This window comes from Eutrigla gurnardus, assembly GCF_963514095.1.
Source record: "Eutrigla gurnardus genome assembly, chromosome: 4".
Lineage (NCBI taxonomy): Eukaryota > Metazoa > Chordata > Actinopteri > Perciformes > Triglidae > Eutrigla > Eutrigla gurnardus.
This window is the reverse complement of record NC_139918.1, coordinates 18971019-18990780: the sequence shown is the minus strand read 5'-3', so window position 1 is coordinate 18990780 and position 19762 is coordinate 18971019. Positions and strand designations below refer to the sequence as shown.

At 43.1% G+C, this 19762-nt stretch overlaps 2 protein-coding genes across 2 annotated transcripts; both read right to left on the bottom strand.

Moving 5' to 3' along the window:
* Positions 1-22: 22 nt before the first annotated feature.
* On the bottom strand, positions 23-11568 carry LOC311012915 (phosphatidylinositol 4,5-bisphosphate 3-kinase catalytic subunit alpha isoform). Its single transcript, XM_084008728.1, has 21 exons — positions 11406-11568; positions 10058-10470; positions 9704-9913; positions 9333-9583; positions 8748-8993; positions 8445-8530; positions 8245-8350; positions 7243-7395; positions 6616-6750; positions 6288-6412; positions 6053-6134; positions 5723-5887; positions 5490-5593; positions 5206-5377; positions 4741-4847; positions 4419-4540; positions 3907-3985; positions 3531-3701; positions 3285-3402; positions 3045-3196; positions 23-2929 (listed from the first exon to the last, which is right to left on the bottom strand). Exons 2-21 carry the CDS (start codon positions 10407-10409, stop codon positions 2659-2661), a joined length of 3207 nt encoding a protein of 1068 aa, XP_083864854.1. The 5' UTR covers positions 10410-10470; positions 11406-11568; the 3' UTR covers positions 23-2658.
* Positions 11569-12677: 1109 nt separating this feature from the next.
* Positions 12678-18988, bottom strand: kcnmb2a (potassium large conductance calcium-activated channel, subfamily M, beta member 2a). Its single transcript, XM_084007110.1, has 6 exons — positions 18882-18988; positions 14853-14956; positions 14347-14469; positions 14044-14214; positions 13587-13782; positions 12678-13344 (listed from the first exon to the last, which is right to left on the bottom strand). Exons 3-6 carry the CDS (start codon positions 14403-14405, stop codon positions 13060-13062), a joined length of 711 nt encoding a protein of 236 aa, XP_083863236.1. The 5' UTR covers positions 14406-14469; positions 14853-14956; positions 18882-18988; the 3' UTR covers positions 12678-13059.
* Positions 18989-19762: the final 774 nt, after the last annotated feature.

Sequence of the window (19762 nt, the reverse complement as noted above, 5' to 3'; positions counted from 1 at the left end):
CACCTACTAAAAATACCTAGTCATCTATTTAGATAGGGAGAAATGTTTTTATTCAACAGTACAATAAATGAATGCACACAGTTTCTTATCCGACATGGTCATATGAAGATGACTAAAACAAGTATCTGATTTTTTTTTTTTAACGATATATATTTATATACACAGATGGATATATAACTAACATATGACTGGTTCTCTTTTAAAAACATGCAGGTTAGCTTCTCTCCTTCTTATTGTGCTTACAGACTTCCACTTAGGGCAAGAGATCTCCACTTGACGTGGAAACCGTACTCTGACAAGTCCTTGTCCTTCATTCAACGATGCAGTTCTTCTTTGTCATTCATATCATTTCAACAACTAGAAGCTGTCTACTGAGTTCTGTATGAGGATGGTGCACGTTATGCATGATCCTTTTTTTTTTTTTTTTTTTTTTGGTTAGCAGTTACATATATGAGTTTGCTTACATTTAAAAATACAAAAATATATTACCTCTGTAGTTATTCAAGGAAAGCATTTGCACATGTAGTAGCAGTTATCAGTATCTGTTACCTTCATTGTGACTTTGTTGTACCTCACACAAGTAACAAGGTCATTTCTATACATGAAATTCAAGTAAACAACATCAGGTCAAAACGAAACAAAAAAAAAAGGGGGGGGGAAAGGAGATATTCGAGGACCTCATGCATAATGCAGTGTGAGAAACAGAAACAAGTACAAAGGGAAATAGCATCTAAAGAGTTCTTCCATAAAGAATATGGGGTCTAGTTTTCTCAGTTCTGGGTCCGGCCCATTGCTCTGTAGCCTGTACAGAAGCACATGCATCTCAGCAGGATGGGTTTCCTGAGCAGTTTCAAGTCCGCACCCATGTACAGAAAACAAAAATTGGACTTTCAGACGGACATGCGTGTTCAGGAAACCACCCTGTTGTGTATCATTTGGTAAAGCTGGAACATTTCACTGACCTCTTACGTATGCGTCTGTGCAGCGAGCGAAAACCTGCTAAGACCGTTCTTCCACACATAAGGGTGACAATCATAGGAGGAGGAGGAGGAGGGAAGAAGACACTTGGAAGGTTGCAAAGAAAACAAAATAAAAAAAGAAAGAAATTCACTTCGGTTACTTTTCTTTACCTGGGTGTCAAGATCTGGGCCGTGGGACGAATGTGAGGAGAGATTATCTGTCGAATGTGTGAGTGAGAATAAGAGGACTTTACGGATGGCTTAGATTGAAGCTCCAAACAGAAAAAGGTCCAAAGGCTAAGTCAGAGTTCTTTTTCTGTTGGGAAGAAGTAGACGATTCTGTTACAGTGCAGCCCCCCCATCTTCCATGTACTATCTGTACAAAGTCCACTTACACACTTGTCTGTGTGAGCATGTCGGGGAGATGCATCTCTCTCTGCCTCACTCTGACATCAACTATTTCTCTTGTTTTCTTTTTTTGTTGCAGTATACAGTACATACCAGGATCACAACTTGCATAGTGTAACAGCACAGCACACAAAAGGAACACTGCACATCCTTTTCCCCCTGCATATCTCGCCTTTATCAGCTGAATAACAAAGACCAATTCATAACATGTTATACAGGTGTCCATCAGAAAGGCTTTCTCCAGTACGTCTGTGATCCGACTGCGTTGGGGGGGTGGGGAGGGGGGACTGACATTTGTGCCTCGACATCGGACAGAGAATAATACTGATAGACGAAACAAAACAAAATACTGCAGAGATCAGTGCTTGGAGTACACACGAGAGGCTTGGAATAGTAGGGACTAGTTGTTTTTTAACAATAAGACTGCTGAGTAGTGGGGATACACATCTAGAACTTTGGCTCAGTAGAAAATAGACTCAAAGGAATATGTGCACCGAATGCATACAAGTCTATGGATAAACCGCTGTACAAAAGTCAGTTATCTGGCAAGATTTCTAAACTGAGGACACGTCATCCGCAGGCTACAAAGAAGTTGTCATGTCAGTTGCTTCCAAAGATGCTAGCTAATTGTTTAACAACACGTCCTCCGGTCAGTCCTGCAAGTGTCAGTGATTGTTTCTCATGATTGTAAGGGGGGGTAGTCGTGATTTTGCGGGCGCCCCGCCAGCCTTCTCTTTGTCCCTTTCCTTCTGTCTCTCCCGTCTTCATCAGTTCAAATAGGTAGTGGAAATAAAGAGCTAATCGTTAGAAAACTGTCTGTACTCATGATGTAACGCGTCATGATGTTGCGTTCTTAATGCTGATGGTTTTAGATGGACTGAAAGGAATTTTTAAAAAAAGAAAGAAGAAAAAGAAACATTTCCCATGGTTCGTTCACATGAAGAAGGCCAACGTTGTTGAGGTCCATTACATTTGCTTAGTTCCTATGAAGAAGACTGATGAAATATAACTCCACCCTGCTTTCTGAATTCATAGGGCAGGGAGGAAAAAAGATCAGAAACCTGTAGAAACAGGAGCATTTAGGCATTACGTCCCTGAAATAGGCCCTTCTGAGCACCCTTCCTTAACGGTGCGCTGGCAGGTAATGTTGAGGAGTCACATGCTGGCAGAAGTATTAACCAGGCCTTAGTGTGTTTGGGAAAATACCTTGCTCGCTTCTCAATAATCTTTTGGTTCGTAGTGTGCTGTTGTCGCTGCGGTCCTTAACGCCTCCCTTGCGATAGTTGTCATTTCAGTTCATGGCGTGCTGGCGGATCGTGTGGAAGATCCAGTCCATCTTGGTAGTCCATCCACCGTGGTGGGCGTCGTTCATCTGCTTCATGAAGTAGTCCAGGGCCTCCTGCTCGGTCTTGTCTAAGGCCAGGGTCTTTCTGATGTAAGCGATGTCGTCGAACGACTGCAGCTCGGGCATCCCGGAGCCCAGCATCATGGAGAAGAGGTTGATGAAGAGGTTGGCATGCTGCCGGATCGCCAGGTAAGCCTTGTAACACATCTCCTGGAACCTGAGGTGGGAGAAGGGGAAAAGATTGTAGTGCAGGATATTATATGCAAATTATATACAAATATGCAGCTTAAAAAGTTGTTAAAAACAAGACAACAAACTGCTGCTGGCGTTACCTTTCAAACTCCCTTGTTTTGGTGCACTCTTGGGTTCCTTTGCTAATAACGATCAAGAAGTCCTGTGTGAGCACAAAGGGCACGCGTTCTCTCTTGTACCCAAACTTCTTCTTTTTGTGGTCGAGGAAGTGGCCGAAGTCTATGTGGAACAGCTGTGAAAAGTAGGAAATGAAATCATTATTTAGGAAACAGGAAGCACGCATCTATAACCCAGAGAGGAAGTCAAAGTGTGATCTTTACCTGTCCGTCATCTTTCACCATGATGTTGCTGTTGTGTCTGTCCCCTATGCCTAGGATAAATGTGGCTACACAGTAGCCTGCACATGACCGTGTGAACAGATCTATGGCCTGGTCGTACCTACGATATCAAACCAAAAGAAAATACTTTAGTCTCAGTGTGAGAAAAATATGTGTAAATGGGTTTTCAGTTTTCACTGAATCACTCTATACTGTACAAAAGACAGAGGAGCTGAATAAATCACTCACATCTCCCCCTTGTTCTTATCTTTGAGCCACTGATGCAGTGTGTGGCTGTTGAACTGCAGTGCCCCCTTTAGGCCTCCTTTACACTGGATCTGCATGATGGTGTGCGAGTTCCTCACCACCTCGATCAAACCCACGCAGTCGCCGATTGACAGACAGCCGTACGGCAGCATCCTGGGAGAGGAAGGACAAGGGAGCGTGAAGAGGGGCAGAAATAACGACGGCAGCGGTGATAGACTTCTTATTAAATTACTTTTGGTGGCTTGTAGGGGGGTTGCCACTAATCTGCATTCAGGTATGGAGCGCAAAACATGAAAGTATCCAGCGCCTGTTAATGTGTACCTGCATCCCTGCTGTCACGGTGCAGCGAGGAGCCTACCTGAGATCAAGGCCTTGGTTCTGCCAGATGTTCTCCATTATCCTAATGATCTGCAGCGTCAGCATGTCCTGCCTCAGATCTGCGGAGGCAGAGAGAGACAAGGAGGTGGGTGACAGTAAGGTGAACGCTCGCTGCTCTTTGATCAACTCCACGATGCATTATGGAGCAGAGCTGTCCGAGTCAGTTTTGTCACAGATGGTGCGGCAAAATGCTCAAGCAGCTGCGCTTAAGTGCGATGCCGTTAATGTGACTTGTTCTTCGGTGTAAAGAACGTGGGTGCGTTACAAGCTTATGCTCAAGCAAAATGATGGTATACAAAGTCAATACAGATGCGAGTGCTGCGAATAGGCAAAAAAAATTGTGGGAAAGCCTATCAGCGTTAAGATTCTCCTCCTGTTGTCCTGATGTTGAATCCGAAATGGAGGAAACACATATTGTAGCAGTCTGTGGTGACCCAGAGCTCTACGACAGCAAGGACATAGAAGGGGAAAAAACACAGAGACAAAACTCACCATCTCCATTTTTGAAGATGATTTCGTTGTTCTGAAAGAGCAACTCTGACATCATATCTGGGTTTTCCCAGTTAAGCCACAGAGGTCGCTTGGCTGATGACATCATCCTGCATTCCTCCAGGCTGAAACAGAGACAGGCATATGTTTGAAGAGGAAATGTGCCAGCGCTCACGAGTCCTGATTCAAATATATACATTTCATCCCGAACAGTCATGTGGACGGGGTTAACTGTAAAATGGGGCTGTGGTCTAAGAGCACCGGGTTCACTGCATCTCTAAACACACTTCATCCACAGACAAAACACATGAGAGCGCTGATGTACCGGAGGTTTCCCAGCTGATGTGCTGGATTCAGAGGGGAGGTGAAGTTCTGCAGGGCGTCCATGTAATCGGGCCTTCTCATCTGCTCCACCAGAAACTTCATTTGAACCTTAAAAAAGGAGAGAAACCAATGTATTACTTAAGAAAACACGTTTGGACAGCTGTGTACAGTAACAACAATCTGCTTGCTGCTTCTTTCAAATAGCAAAATTATGTTTTTTTGGAATAAATCTTTATTAACCAGCTTTAATTTAAGTATACCCTGTATTAAGGCTGTAAGGTTTTTTTTTTTTAAATGTGTGGTGGAAAAATATTTAGCAGCAAGCAAACCGAAAAAAAGCAGTTGTCCAAACACCATCATTCTTCTGCATTGTGGCATCTCTGTGACCTGATAGGTCCAGATGGTGTTAAGATCAAACTCCACAATTCAGTGGATCACAATTAACAGCTGCTCTCTGTCAGATTACCTTCTGTGCCTCATCTTTTTTCTCCTGTTTGAGGAGGTCGGTGAGATTGATGAGTTTCTCCATGGCCTCCACCTGTCTGCTCAGGTGCTTCAGATACATGCCACAGGCCCGGCAGTAAGACTCCAGCAGCAGCCCGAACCGCTGGCTCACTGTCTTGTTGTGCATTTCCGACCTATGTACATGTAGGCGAGAAAGAAAGAAAACAAAGAGGTAAGAGGTTTTTCGTGTCCAGAAATGTGTCCAAGTCACATTACGGTAGAAAAGACCTTTTTAAATGAACTCACTTTAAATGCCAGAAAAAGAAATGTCCTATCCTCTGATTGGTTAATGCCTTTTTCAGCAGGAACCGTGCAAGTGGGTTATCAAGGTACTGCTCATACTTTAGAACCTGGGCACAGAAACGTAGAAAATAACACAGTATATGAAACTGAAGCATCAACCTTTCTTATCAGAATGATATGCCGTAAGGAAAAACAACGTCACACTGTTTGAGGAACGGGATGAGGACGCAACACACCTGAACCAGTTGAATGAGGTACTGTGAGAGTTTGTCATCAGTTAAGTATTTCTCAAGGCACTTTACGGCAAACTCTCTGATCATCGGATCAGGGAAGTTGCAATCCAGCAACTCCATGGCTTGCTCTGGCTTGATAGCAGGCCAGTCCTTCAGGAGGCAATACATCTGAAATGAAAAAAGAAACAGCACATACACAGTTATGACAGTAATGGACAAATCATTGAACATATTTTTCCTCCATCTGTATGTATTTATGAATCTAGATTGTTTGGTGTGAGTCGCCTAGTTTTCCTAATGTCCTTCAAAATAAAGGTCGAAGCCTGAGCCTACCTGTGCAATCTCATCTCTGGAGTTCCATTTCACAGCCAGGAGGATCTTGGGAAGGATCTCTGGCATGTTGACACAGTCTTGTCTGAAACAGTTCAGGGAGAGAATGAATTAGTTATAACTTTAGTGACATCGACACCAGCCTGATAGTGACTGCACATAATGACCTGTATGTAAAATGTCATGGTTTTGACCCCTCAGAACCCCCATATATTGGTATACAACTGCACACATTTACCTGTGCCTCCATAGGAAGTCTTTCTCCTGCTCTGTGATTTCAGACAGCGGGTCTCTGTTACACACCTGGCGTAGCTGCTCATTGTCAGTGTCGGTCAAGGGGTTGTCACGTGCCAGCCTGTTACTCTATGACGCCATATAACAAATGGAACACATAGCATAATTTAAAATGAACCTGAACAATGTCAACACTGTGTCACTTAAAAAGTAATGTGAGAACTAAATTAAGTTGCTGCCTGTTGTGTGAATGAACGGCAATATAGCAGCTGCTCAGAATGAAAATCAGTGAAACACATAACACATAAAAAAACAAATGCAAGTTATCCTACCAAACCGGTGTGGCAGTAATTAAAGCCAAGCTCTCTGGAGATATTCCAGTTTGCATGGTCCTCAATGATGGTCATTTCAGGGTACTTGACAGGACAACTGAAATGGTCGAATTCCAGCTCCAGACAAGGGGTTTCCTGCAGATTTAGAAAGTGGTGGAAGGCGAAAGGTGTTAACCGTAATCAAAGAAAGGTCCCTGTGTCGATGAGTATTTAATTAAGTGAGATAAGAGGCTTGGTTGATTAAATCGAGGCAGCTTAAATCCAGCTCTGAAACTCCACAGGTCGTCACCAGCTTGATTAAAAGTGGGTCATGAGGCTTAGGGGTCAGTCGCAGACACGAGCATAATACAACATTTTGAAAAGATTATGTTTCGTGCCATGCTATTCTGGCATCTTAGCGCTTCACGTTGCTGGTCCTTGTAACTGAAAGGAATCCTCTTTGAAGACTTTTTCATATTAGAATTCTCATATGTTTTTGCCATATGCAGTTTTGGACTTGGTTTTCAGAAACATATTCTCTATTTAACTAACTCACATTTCACTTCACTCTGTAAAGAAAGATGACACTACAGGAAGCACAAACCCTGAGGGGGCATTATGTTCAGAATGTTGACATTTGCTAGTCACCTTGTTGGGGTTGGAGCCTGTGACGCCGATGGGGTTGAGCAGGTCTTCCAGGCCGTGTGGGACAGGCCATAGGTTGAGAGCCATCTTCCCTGCTACTAGCGTGTGGGTGTAGTCAAACAGGTTGATGTTGCCCCAGGCCAGAGGACAGTGCTCCTACAGGGGGAAAAAAACAGTAAGATGATGCGTGTGAAAATCATTAGACAACAGCTCCGGGCTATGGAACAGACAGGTGCGGTGCAGAACACAGGGCAGTGGAGTATTTTCCATTTCAACATTAATCGGCTGTGCCAACTGCTTAGATTCGCATACAAATCAAACAAGAATTAAATATAAATTTTAACACTACTTCCTAAGATTTTCACAAAATCACACCCGGATTTCATTTATGGTCGGCGTAACTGTTTTACCTCATTGATTTCAGCCTCACTGTCTCTCTCACCGACTGTCAGAGCTCCATTAAGTTACTGCTAATGCAAACCCACACTCCTGCTGCTTCACATCAACGTGCTAAAGCTGAAACTCAATGTGGATTTTCTTGTAAAGCACATGGACTCAGAGAGTGCAATGTGATTGTCCCTTACTGCTCATGAAAAATTAATCTACAAAACATGACGGGGGCCTTGACAGGGTCCTTTTTCAGATCAGTTTGATCTACTGCAGAAAGTAATGACAAAGGAGGGAGCAGTCACACTGAGCTGTTAAATAAAGACCTGCAGATGACAGATGCACGTTTCACACCTTCAACTCCTCAGTTAAGTAACCAACTCCCATCACTCAGCCCCGCTGTTGTGGGAAACCACTTGCACAGTTGCTCAAGGCATGACGGATAAAGGCTAATTACTGATTGAATTCTTTATCAAAACAATACTCAATTGTTTGCCTGCACTGCAGCTTATTAAAGCACATTCTGTTGTTACCACAGATAACCATAATGTTGTTGAACGAATCAAATCTGAAATCTTTTACAGCATTATAGCTTTAATGTAGGATTTTACTGCTAACCTCTTTGGCTCCCTTCCTTCCTTTCACAGAGCAGATGGAGAGGCAGAGACGAGCAGCACGGGGGATGTCTGGAATGTACATGTCGTAGTTCAGCCACTCGTTCCACCTGGAAGAAACAGGGAAGATACCATTAGCATAATCAATCACATTACTGTCACAAAGCTCAGCGAAATAGAACGCTATTCTTCACCGTGTTCTACCTGGGATTTGAGCAGGGAACGCGCTGGGTGTTGACATTGTCACACAACTGCTCTCCACCGTGGTATATCCCAGTCCTGACGTAGATCTAGAGCAGCCACAAGATCAACTGGTTTATACGCAAATCCGTCAAGTTGTAAAGACATTTAATTACGTGAAGATCACTGTGCATCATTTTCTAATATTCTGCAAGGAACTGAAGATGTGAGATTACAATCGGAATTAATTTTGGTCAAAACAGAACAAAGCGGAGAAGCTATACATAAAACAAAAAATGAAGGAGCCATGGCACCACAATGATGTACCTTGTCAATGTCTCTGATGTTGACATTGACGTAAGTGGCACATAGTATCCTGATCCTCAACGTTCCGTTGATAGTCCACAGAGACTTGGTGGCTGTTTCCCCATTCATGTAGGGCGTTGCTGTGGATATTCGTCTCGCGTATGACGGCATAGTGAAGTTGTCCATGGGCAGCTGGGAATACAGGCTGTCCTTTGCCATTAGCATCAAGTTGGGCATCCGTCCCAGCATGATACAGCTGCGCACGTACTGTCAAGGACAAACAAAGTGACATTTTGAAGTAGCCATGATTGTGACATTTTGAAGCCCATCATGCAGTTTGACATTTTGAAGCCATTCATACAAAAGGTTTACCAAAATGTAGATTATTAGATTTCACAAGCACAACTCAGCAGTAATGGAAACATTCAGTACTCTGGACTTGTACTATACTGTGATGTATACAGTCTCTATTCTTGAATCTGCACATGTTCTCATAAATGTCATTTAATGACGTATACAGCAAGCACATTTGTGTTGGATGATAATTGGATGTGAAGTGGAGAAAAAAGCATCAGATGCAGCATGTGTACAGTTCAATTAGATTACCTTGTACTGACTCAGAGGGTACTTCTCCAGTAAGTACTCGTCACAGCCGCAGACTTTGAGGATGTACTTTCCCTGATACTCCTGAACGCACATCTTCAACTGCTCCTGGGAGAGCAGCATGCTACGCGTCTTCTTGCGGATGGCCTCAGCAATCACTTGCTCTGGCACAAAGTCATGGTTGATCTTCAGGGTATACTTCTGCTTGTCATTGCTGGGTGACACAATAACCCATATGACCACAATGATTTGACCTGAGGGAAAGAGAATAAAAGATCAAATTGAAGAAAGGTGCCGTTATCTTATTTTTTTTACACAACATAACTATGAATGTTTGTATAATATATTTTTCATCCCCGAGTGAAATGTCTTACCTTTATCGAGCTTGTTATAGATGTGTCTGGGAAGTTCTACAGAAGATTCTACATTGGGAGGATATACGTACAAAGCTCTGCTGTGGGGTCCGTTACTGTCTCTGAGGTCCACAGCCTCTTTGCAAACATTTAAAATGTTCCTTCTGAAGTCCTGCACTTCTGAGTCTTTCACCAAATCAAACTCACAAATGGGCATTCCAATAGCAAAACCTGAAAGGAAGAAATGGAAAAAAGTGCTCAATAAAAACTCAACAACAGTATTACTTAATGACATACGCCAAGACCAGCAGACAGCACATTACTTTCTATTACAGTCGGCTGTTTTGTAACTGCATACTAATGAATGAACCATACCTATTTCTCTATTAAGAATTTTCTCTTCTCTGTTGCCTACTGGCTCAATTACTTTGAGGAAGGCCTGGAAGAGCCTAAGATCACACAACCTCCTGGTCTCATCGTAGAACTCTTCCCGCTCTGCCTCCTGGGTGACACTGACGAAGATGTAGGAGCTCTCTTCCTGCAGCAGATGGTAAAGAGGGTACTTCCTAGCCTCTTTGAAAAGCTCATGTTTGACTGTGATCAGCGTGGCCTCCCGGAGGCACTCCAACGTGAGAATCATGCCATTTGGCAGAAGGCAGTCCACCAGGATGCTGGGGGGCATCAAGTGCATCCCCCATAGTTCTCCCGAGGAAGGCCTTGGAGGCATGGTCGTGCCAACAAATCCGCTATTCAAGCTCGGTTATTATCAGATCTGCAATGTGAACCAACTGTGAGGAAGATGAAAGCAGAATTATATAAGATTCACTGACCTGTGCACAATAATGCAAAATACTTACGGTAAACATTTAACCTAAATCAATGCTGGAGTTGCATAGTGACAGAATTTAAAAATATTAGATATACACTTCTGGGTTTTCAAACATATTATAACATTTAGTAATTGTATAACAGGCCTTTCGTACCACTTCATATTGCTACGTTAGCGTTTTTGAGCTGAGCATATTGCACATAACTTACTTTGGTTCAGTTTGACAGAGAAAACAAAGACTGAAAGAAACACATTTATATCAGATTAGCTGGCTAGCTGTAAAGATGTAACTAACTACCAGTAATAGACGATGTCAATGTGTTTTTGTTAAGTTGTTATAACGTTAGCAGGGAACCTTATGATATTATAACTTGTCATCACATCACAGACATAAACATATATTCGCTTCACGAACGTTAAATGAGTTGGTGTTTAAAATAACTCAAAGCAAAGAGGGCAGCAATGAACCGATGAATGTCCAGGGATGTACAATGAAAGGACTTAAAAATCATGTAAACAAACATGTTAGCTAATTAGCATTACCCACACGCTAGTTAACTGTGGCCAACAATGCTAAGTTATAGCTTTTAGCCTGTCACCTCGTTCGTGTTATGCTGCTGCTGCTTTGTGGATCAACGTTAGGTGTTGTTTCTTAGCTAGCTAGCTAGCTAGCCGCGCTAGCCAAGTTCACTAAGCAGATCAATGTCAACTAATGCTACAATATGAAAACATCGGCTGATACATATGCTAACGTTAGTCTGACGTTACTAACGTTATAATAAACGAGTGCGACCCGACAGTTTGTCGCGTAGGTAGCCGGGTAACGTTAGCCGTTTGGAATTACAGTGAAGTCAAACATACAACACAGCACGACATAAACAAATATAAAGCTACCTGTGTCCCGATAGCTAACGCCAACCGGTTAGCCGCGAAGCTAGTCTGCCAGCGCACTCATTAGCAGCGGCTAGCTGAGTAAATCCCATTCGTGCCCACTCGGGAAGTCTCAAGCAGCGGTGCTAGCTCAAACGTTACTCCATCCAAACAATGACACCGAGGGGTCGGGACGGACCCGCTGTGGCGAGGGAAAGACGCCCCTAGCTCCCAGTGATCCTGTCAACGCGCTGTAGTGGAATGAGTATATAATACTTCATGATGTTCTTCATCGTGCTGCCCCGAAAATAAACTGCAGTTTGGTAGCACGCTAGCTCCTCGCAGCTAGCCTGTTCGAAGGCTGCTAGCAGGCTCCTCAGCACGGACCGCCCTCCCATACAGAGTGGGCTAGCTGGCTGCTGCTGCCGGAGAAAGCGGTTTGTCATGATATGAGGAGGGGAAACCGCTGGTTCCCCGTTGTCTTCAATAGGACATGAAATGCCTCTAAGATGTATATTAATATATATATAATATATAAAAGCCACTAAACAAGTAGGAAGTATTAACTCATGGCCAAGGAACAACTCATTTGCATAATCAATTTTAATGCCGATTTGGTCTAACTTGATTTTTTTTCTCCACACCCATACTTTTACAAACACATTACATTATATAGGCTATCCAAAATTGATGGCCACTTCAGCCAATCAGCAGTAGGTCCTTTGCGTGTCTATAAAATTATAAAAACTTTTCTGAAGCCTTTTATAGCTTCAAAATAAACCACCAGTTTGAGATTCTGCAGTCTTGGTAGAAATATGTGCTCTCTTCTAGTGCCAAATATCCTTTTATTTCTGCTTGAGGGCAACACTTTTTCATTACCAAATAAAAAACACACTCATTTGCTGGTTTTCTTATGAGATAACCTGGAGGTGGATGCAGTAGTTGTTGTGTTGAAGAGTGAACTTGTGACTCTGGAATCTGCGATCAGATTATTATAATTGTTTTATGTTAAGCTTTGTTTGATAAGCTCTGGGTAAGTTTGCATTGTGTAATAATGTCTTAATAACTTTCGAAGTGTGTTTATATGCTCATTGTGGTTCGCTGAGCTAACAGTGTATCCAAAATCCTGGCCAACAAAACATCTTATCTTCATTAAACGACACTTCATTATGAAAGAACTAAACATACTTTTTTACATTCATTTGGTCGCTGAGAGAAAATAACAGCATATTATTGTCTCAGACAACAATCACATGGGGTCATCAAAGTAAAGTAAAGTTCAACAACTATACTATACAGAGGACATTTCATATAGACAGCAGTGTTTTTCTCCTGTCAATTTAGGCACAGGTTGGTATCGTCATCTTTATCATATGTGATCTAGCCAGCACATGTTTATAATTAACCATATTACAAGTGTATCACACTCTTGTAAACACGTACCAATTTATAATGCTTTACCACCGTGACAAGTCTAACAGTTTCTGCCTTGGAACATTCGGTTCCCTTTCATAAGTGATATTCTGTCACATCCCCGATCCGGAGAGACAGTCTGCTGTTGCGAAATGTCTCAGCCCAAAAGTAAAACTCTACCAGAGGTCACAGCAAGGTCATTTGTTTGAAACGATCCCTTTCGTGTCGCACGTCCGTCGCCAAACCGCCGAATGCTCCGAGTATTTCACCTCTTGAGCTTCCCGATCTCTTCGCTCAGTCTGGAGAGGTACTGCGTGAGCTTCACCATCACGATGATGAGGGCCCCTCCCGAGAGCATGCTGGAGGGCCAGAGCAGCGAGTGGAAGACGGCGCCGTGGTCGTACAGCCGTGTCAGGAGCACGGCCTCCTGCTGCTCGTCGGGGTCGTAGTAACACGGGACCTGCTGGTTGGCCTTCAGACGCTCGGAGATGTTCATGACCATGACGTGCATGGCCGCGCTGTCCTTCTGGCACCTGGGCACGTAGAAACACTGCAAGGACAGGATGGAAGGTCATCAAGAGGGCAATGCTGAGCGTCTTGCGATTTCACAATATTGAATACATCACCCTTCGTGTATCATCTTTCATCTTGACCAGGAAAAAGCCTATCGACTAACATTTTCTGAACCCGGGGGGGGGGGGCAGAGTAAGTCTACAATCAGGTCGACATTTTGTCAACACATGAAACGGTTCAGCGGCTCGCAGTATTTTCCCCCTCCAGCGCGGTACTCACTTCAGAGCTGGTGTCCTGGGTCTCCTCGTTGTGAGATAAGCGGCTGACACGGCCTGTGCTGTTGACGCTCACGTAGACCTGCAGACAGGGGTATTTGGAGACTCTCCAGCAGTCTGACCCACAGTTGTAGGAACAGTTCATGTCTGCTGTGACCGTGGAGTTGAGCACAACACACACACCCTCCTCTGTCCACACACTGCGTTTAACATTTAAATGGAGATCCGGTTTAATGCATAAAAACAAAAATAAAGCAGAAAACATTTTTCGTGGACCTCATGGCTCGAGGTAAAATGTGTTTCGTGGAAATGTGGTAGTCATGTTTTTGCAATTTTCAGGTTGAGAGAGCACCGAAAGCAGTTTGTCAACAAGCGCGTCCGATGAATAAAACATTCTGGAAATACCAGTTAACTCATTTATAAGGTGTAAAGAAAAGACCAATCAAACAGCACGACTGTACCTCTCTGCATAGGAGCGTAATATAGTGATGCACAGGACAAAGTACATCATGACTGAAGAGAGGATCATTCCGAGTCCCAGGAGAATGGCACGATCTTCGCCGGGCTTTAGAGCTGTCACTGTCTTTTTCTTGTCCAATATATCTACTCCACGAAATTTCTGGTAGATCAACCTAATGATGTCGAGAACGAGGAGAAATTCTATATAAATATATATGTATATCTCCCTAGGCCTGATGCCCTCTTTCCTCCTTTTTATCCTGCCCTGCAATTGCTTTAAGCCTGAATTGATATGAACCAGTTACCTCCTTTCATTTCCTCTGCTTGCTCCTGCTGTTTTTTTGGCCCCGGCCACAAAAAACATTTTTCCTGATGATCCACGTCTTCCTTTGCTTGCTGGGCTGGAACGGAAGGATTGCTGAAAAGACCTGTCAAATATAGCCACGTTTGTTGCCATGTTAGCTGCCTGGGAGCATTAACACACACTTTAACTACCATGATCATAAAGACAACAGAAATCCCAAGTCTCCTGTTCTACAAGGAGACGGATCATACTGTACCTTTGGTGCATGGCTGCAGTCAAACTCACTACTTTTGTAAAAAAAAAAAAAAAAAAAAGTCATGAAGCATATGCCTCTCCTGCCAACAGCAGTTCCTGCTACTCAGAGTATTATGCAGTGGTGCGACAGGAAGCTCCTACAGTGGTCCTCCACCATGTATACATTTCATATTGAAAACAAAGGAACGCTACAAAGGGTAAACAAGATGACAGATCGCCACAGATGAAAGGTGTTAATGCTGTAAAACTAACCTGCTGTGTCCTGAACACTTGCTCTGTCAACACAAAGTCATTGGTTCCTCTCCTGGCACCACAACGCCACCTCACAATGTGCCTCCTCTCGCTCTCTGCTGGTCCTAATATTTGCAGAAAACGAAGGATCCAGTGTTACACATGCAGCTTTGGAGCCATAACATTAACCTTGATTCAGATGCGAATGCTTTGGACGATGAGATACCGGTATTGGCTGCGTTTCCCAGATTCATTAAGAAGCTCTTAAGTGCTAAGATCTTCTTTTTTTTATTGAATTACACATTTAAGTTTTCCACACACATCTGTATATGGGTTTATAGTACTACACATAAAAAAACAAAGTAAAAGTCCACGTGTGTGAGAAGCCAGACGGTTTACATAAATGCATACGTGCGTCAGCACTTCTCCCCACTGGACGTGCTGTCAGACCGGGCTGTCCAGGCAAAGTACCGGCTGACCCGTGCAGAGATCCAACGGCTGATCACTCTGGTGTCTCCACACATCCAGAGAGCAACCCGCTGCAATTTTGCCCTCAGCCCGGAGGTGCAGCTCCTGGCTGCGCTGCGTTTTTACGCAGTGGGGAGCTTCCTGGAGGTGGTGGGAGACGGCACCGGCCTCAGCGAGGCATCTGTGTCACGGAGTGTGGCAGCTGTGACACCGATTCTCCTGCACCATGCCCGGACCCACATAAAGATGCCCACCACACGGGACGAGGTCCGCCAGGTCCACCAAGGGTTCCAGTGGCTGGGATCCCCCAGTGATCGGTGTGGTGGATGGCACCCTCATTCCTTTCTCACATGTGTGTGCCTTTATCCACCGGTGTATGCGCTAATGGGCTTGATTACTGCTTGGATACACCTGTTGGCACACACACACACGATACATGCGTAGCCTAATTACACCTGTGTGGGGGGAACACGGGGCGCTGTGTGTGACTTGTGCGCTGATAAAGAGGTGGGTGATCGATTTTCCTGGCATCGATTGATTCAGTTTCAGCACCACCGCGGGGGACAGCTCCCACTAAGAGCTTCTTAAGAAGCTTCTTTGGCTTGATCTTAAGGTTAAGTTAAGAACGCGTCTGGGAAACATCCGTATCTTAGCGCTCCTTCTTAGCCGAACCCTTCTTAAGAGCCTTCTTAAGCCCTCGAATCTGGGAAACGCGGCCATTGTAAGTCAGAGGTCATCAACCTGGAGTCTGGGACCCCTAGGGGGTCCGCAAAGATTCTGCAGGGGGACCCCGAATGATTTTTTTTTTCTTCCAAAGTTTAAAATATGTCCAAAATATACACATTAACATGAATACAACCTTTAATAAGCAAATATAAATCTTCCCATTTGTTTAATATTATGTTGTGAAATTGAATATAGAATTAAAATATATGAATATATTAACAATTATTATTTTAATGGCTTAGCATTGTATACATACATCATTACAAAGTACTGTTATACATGGCACCATAGGCTGCACTACATGTTATTATTGGCCCGGTTTAATAAGCAACACATTTTTATATGACATGTAACGGGGGTCCCTCCACCAGGTCACTATCAGCCTTGGGGGTCCTTGGCCTGGAAAACATTGAAGACCTCTGTTGTACGTTATTTGTTCTGGGTTACCAAAGGTTCAGCGTTAAGTTAACGGCCGCCTTACAGAATAATCAATACAGAATGGATTCAATTTTATATTGTTGGACATTCAGCATCCAGTCCTCCAATATGAAAGTGAAATAATCAGGTCGTTTCCATTTTGTCGGGGGAACAACCTTGCCAGAGTGTCAGCAGCAGAATAGCTAGAAAACAAGTTCTTCTTAGATGAGTAATTTCCTCATTGTATCACATTCCCAGCTGCTTAGGGGAAATGTTGCTGAGAGACGACCCCAGTGTGACAAAGAAAAAACCTTAACGGAACCCCCCTTGAAACGCACCACGGGATTTTGCATGCAGAAGAGGGTCACACTGACAGGAGTTTTATGGTCCGTCTTATTATTTTTCCAATTGTTCTCCTCTGTAAGAGCACGCTGACCGTTGCCCCAAGTTCCACACATAACTGTATTGATTTCAGCTAAACACGGACACTTTCACCAAGATCGCCTTACTCCTTATACCAACTGGTCTCACTGGCAGTTGAATCGACTGCCTGATCAATAACTCATAAGGAATGGACACTGTACTTATTGACATGACCTCGCGGGGCTTTCCAAGTCAGATTGAAATGAAGGAGACAAGAAAAATGTTCAAAAATAAAGATTATTTTCTTATTTTCCACAATTTTGTTATTTTTCAGTGGTGGATTTTTTTTTTTTTTTTTTTTGCAATCTGGGGCAATACAAAGTTAATCCCAGTGTAGTTCCTGAGACCACTGGAAATCTTAGATTACTCATTTGAAATGGCTAAAATAATATCATATTCACATTTCTAATAAAACATATACAATGGAAAAAATAACAGCAAAACTTCATTTTAAGATGGATTTATTTTTAAAGAGATGGTCTCCTGTCATAGCCCACTAACTTATCGGTATAATTGTTTAAGTCTTCCTCCCTATATTCTTACATTTAATCGCTTTATGGATTCTTTCTTGGTGTATTCTTCTTTTTTTGCTAGACTTATATTTATGGATGTGCCCCGTTTTCATTTCATCACGAGCCTTGAGATCGAATGGAAGCTTTGTAGTTTTATTTTCCTTGTATTGTATGTTATTTGGTGAACATAATTAAGCAGATGGTTGTTGGAGATGCAAAATCATACAAATCACTGTGTTCCAAAAAAAGGAAAAATGTGTTTCTTAAAGTACTAACTTCACATATATTTTGTATGCATTTGCATTTTCCCCCTTCACATTATTACTTATATAAAAAGCTACTGCGTATGCACTGTCACCCCGTGAAGCACTTGAGGGAGATAGTCTTTCGGTCTGGGGGAAATGCACTAGTGTGAAACTGCTTACCCCAGCAGGAACTCATTGTTCACATTTTCCTATTATCAGTTTAATGAAGTACATATCCTGAGCCAGAGGCAGATAGGATCCACCGACATCACCGTATAATCTTTATGGGTGTGTCCTTGGCTCATATTTCTTCCAGCTGCCCTCGCTCCCATATTGTGAGACTGAAAACGTGACTGAATGAGCGATAAGCCAAAATGGCATGCGGTGGACGCCATAACTGCGGAGCATGTGTCATCCTCTACAAGGATGGATCACTGAATGGGGGCCTGCCAGGGTCAGAGGGCCCTTGGGAGGATCTCTCTTCATCGCCAGTGTGAACTATTTGCTCAAGTTCAGCTGTAGTGTTTCAACCAACACCAACATGACGAGCTGAAGATTCTACAAATGGCTGTTTTGTATCATTTAGTCTCTTTCTCTCTGGACGTTCGTGTGCAGAATGGGTGAGGAGCCTTTTACACCCAGGGGCCCATTATCTCATAATATGATGTATATTGTATTGAGCTCAAATTGTGTGTACATCGTAAAAGTGAAATAAAGGTGTGTGTGTCCTCCAGTGATTATTGCTTCTTTGTCAGGGTCCCTACAGTGTTTGGTGCCTTTACAAAGTCACATCACTCCACAGAGGTATAGCAGAGCAGTAAACAATAACCCTGAGGAGCATGCATTATAAACATTATTTTGAATTATGTGTATTTCTGCAATTGTTTAGTCTTGTTCTACAAATACAGAAGTAAAAAAACAGCATGCTCCTATCACTCACACACACACACACAACAACAGATCGAGGCCCTGCAGTGAAACTTCCAAAGACATTTCACGCTGCAGCTCCATCTGAGCCCTTTATTAATCAAGGGTCTTATGTTCGAGACCCAAACCCCTTTGCATTCCCACTTACAGCGTTGATCCCTGTGTTGTGGGGCTGGGTCACTTTTTGGAGCGTTTTCTCTGCGGTGCCTGGAATAATCTCGTGTCTTTGCACTTCCAAAATGCCATTAGCCCCCCCAGCTTTTGTGTGTGTGTGACCGATAGGAGCCGACTTCAAACAGCAGTGGTAATATGTACAATCTCTGAGATCCTACCTCTTCGCCGCGGTGTCGTTATGATAATCCAGACTCTGGGGCTCCGACTGTCAGCGGTGGCTCTCCAACGTGCTCAGGGACGCCAGCTGGCTACCTCTTATTTAAACGCGTTCCCCCCCAAGTGAACAGAATGCCTGTCATACCTGAATCTTTAGCCGTACCGCTAAATGAGTGACTGTGATTGGCTGGACTGTGGGCCTGTCGCTATGTCTGCATGATCACAGAGGAATTCAGGAGCAGTTATTTCAAACACCCCCTGGCTTTACATGTTACAAATGTACAGTATGTGTAGGCAACTTCGAGGTCGCAGCTTCAAACTCTGACGGGAATGCATAACCCTGTCTCGCCACAAGGGGGCTCTGCAACCTCAAAATACCTCGCTGAAGGCCAGATTGGCAGTCTGTTGGTAATATACATGTCTTTCCTTTCTTTCTTAGTAGATGTACTACAATTGACAATTTGCATGATTTTTTTCTCTGTAAGACGCACATTAAATATTGGTAATATCTGTTTATTATAAGATATTGTATTTTCTCAATTTTGTGGAAAAGAAATAGGCATGCCCATTATGTTTGTATTGTCGCCACAAAAATAGATTGCAGGTAAATTAATCAGACTCAATTTCAAATATATTCCAGGAACAAATGAACACACAAAATGCTCAAAAATAAAAATATGTCATGTGCTAACCTTCATTTTTTTATTTCAGAGATTTGCTCATCAGAGAGTGAAATGTATTTATTTTGATCATAATTTAAGTGTCTTTTTTTTTTTAGTTAATTTAACATGTAGAGACAATTTAGCCGTTTTATAATGTGATTACTTCTGATTTCCACCACAGCGTTGGTCTGACCAGCTGGAGATTTTTCCATGCAGACCAC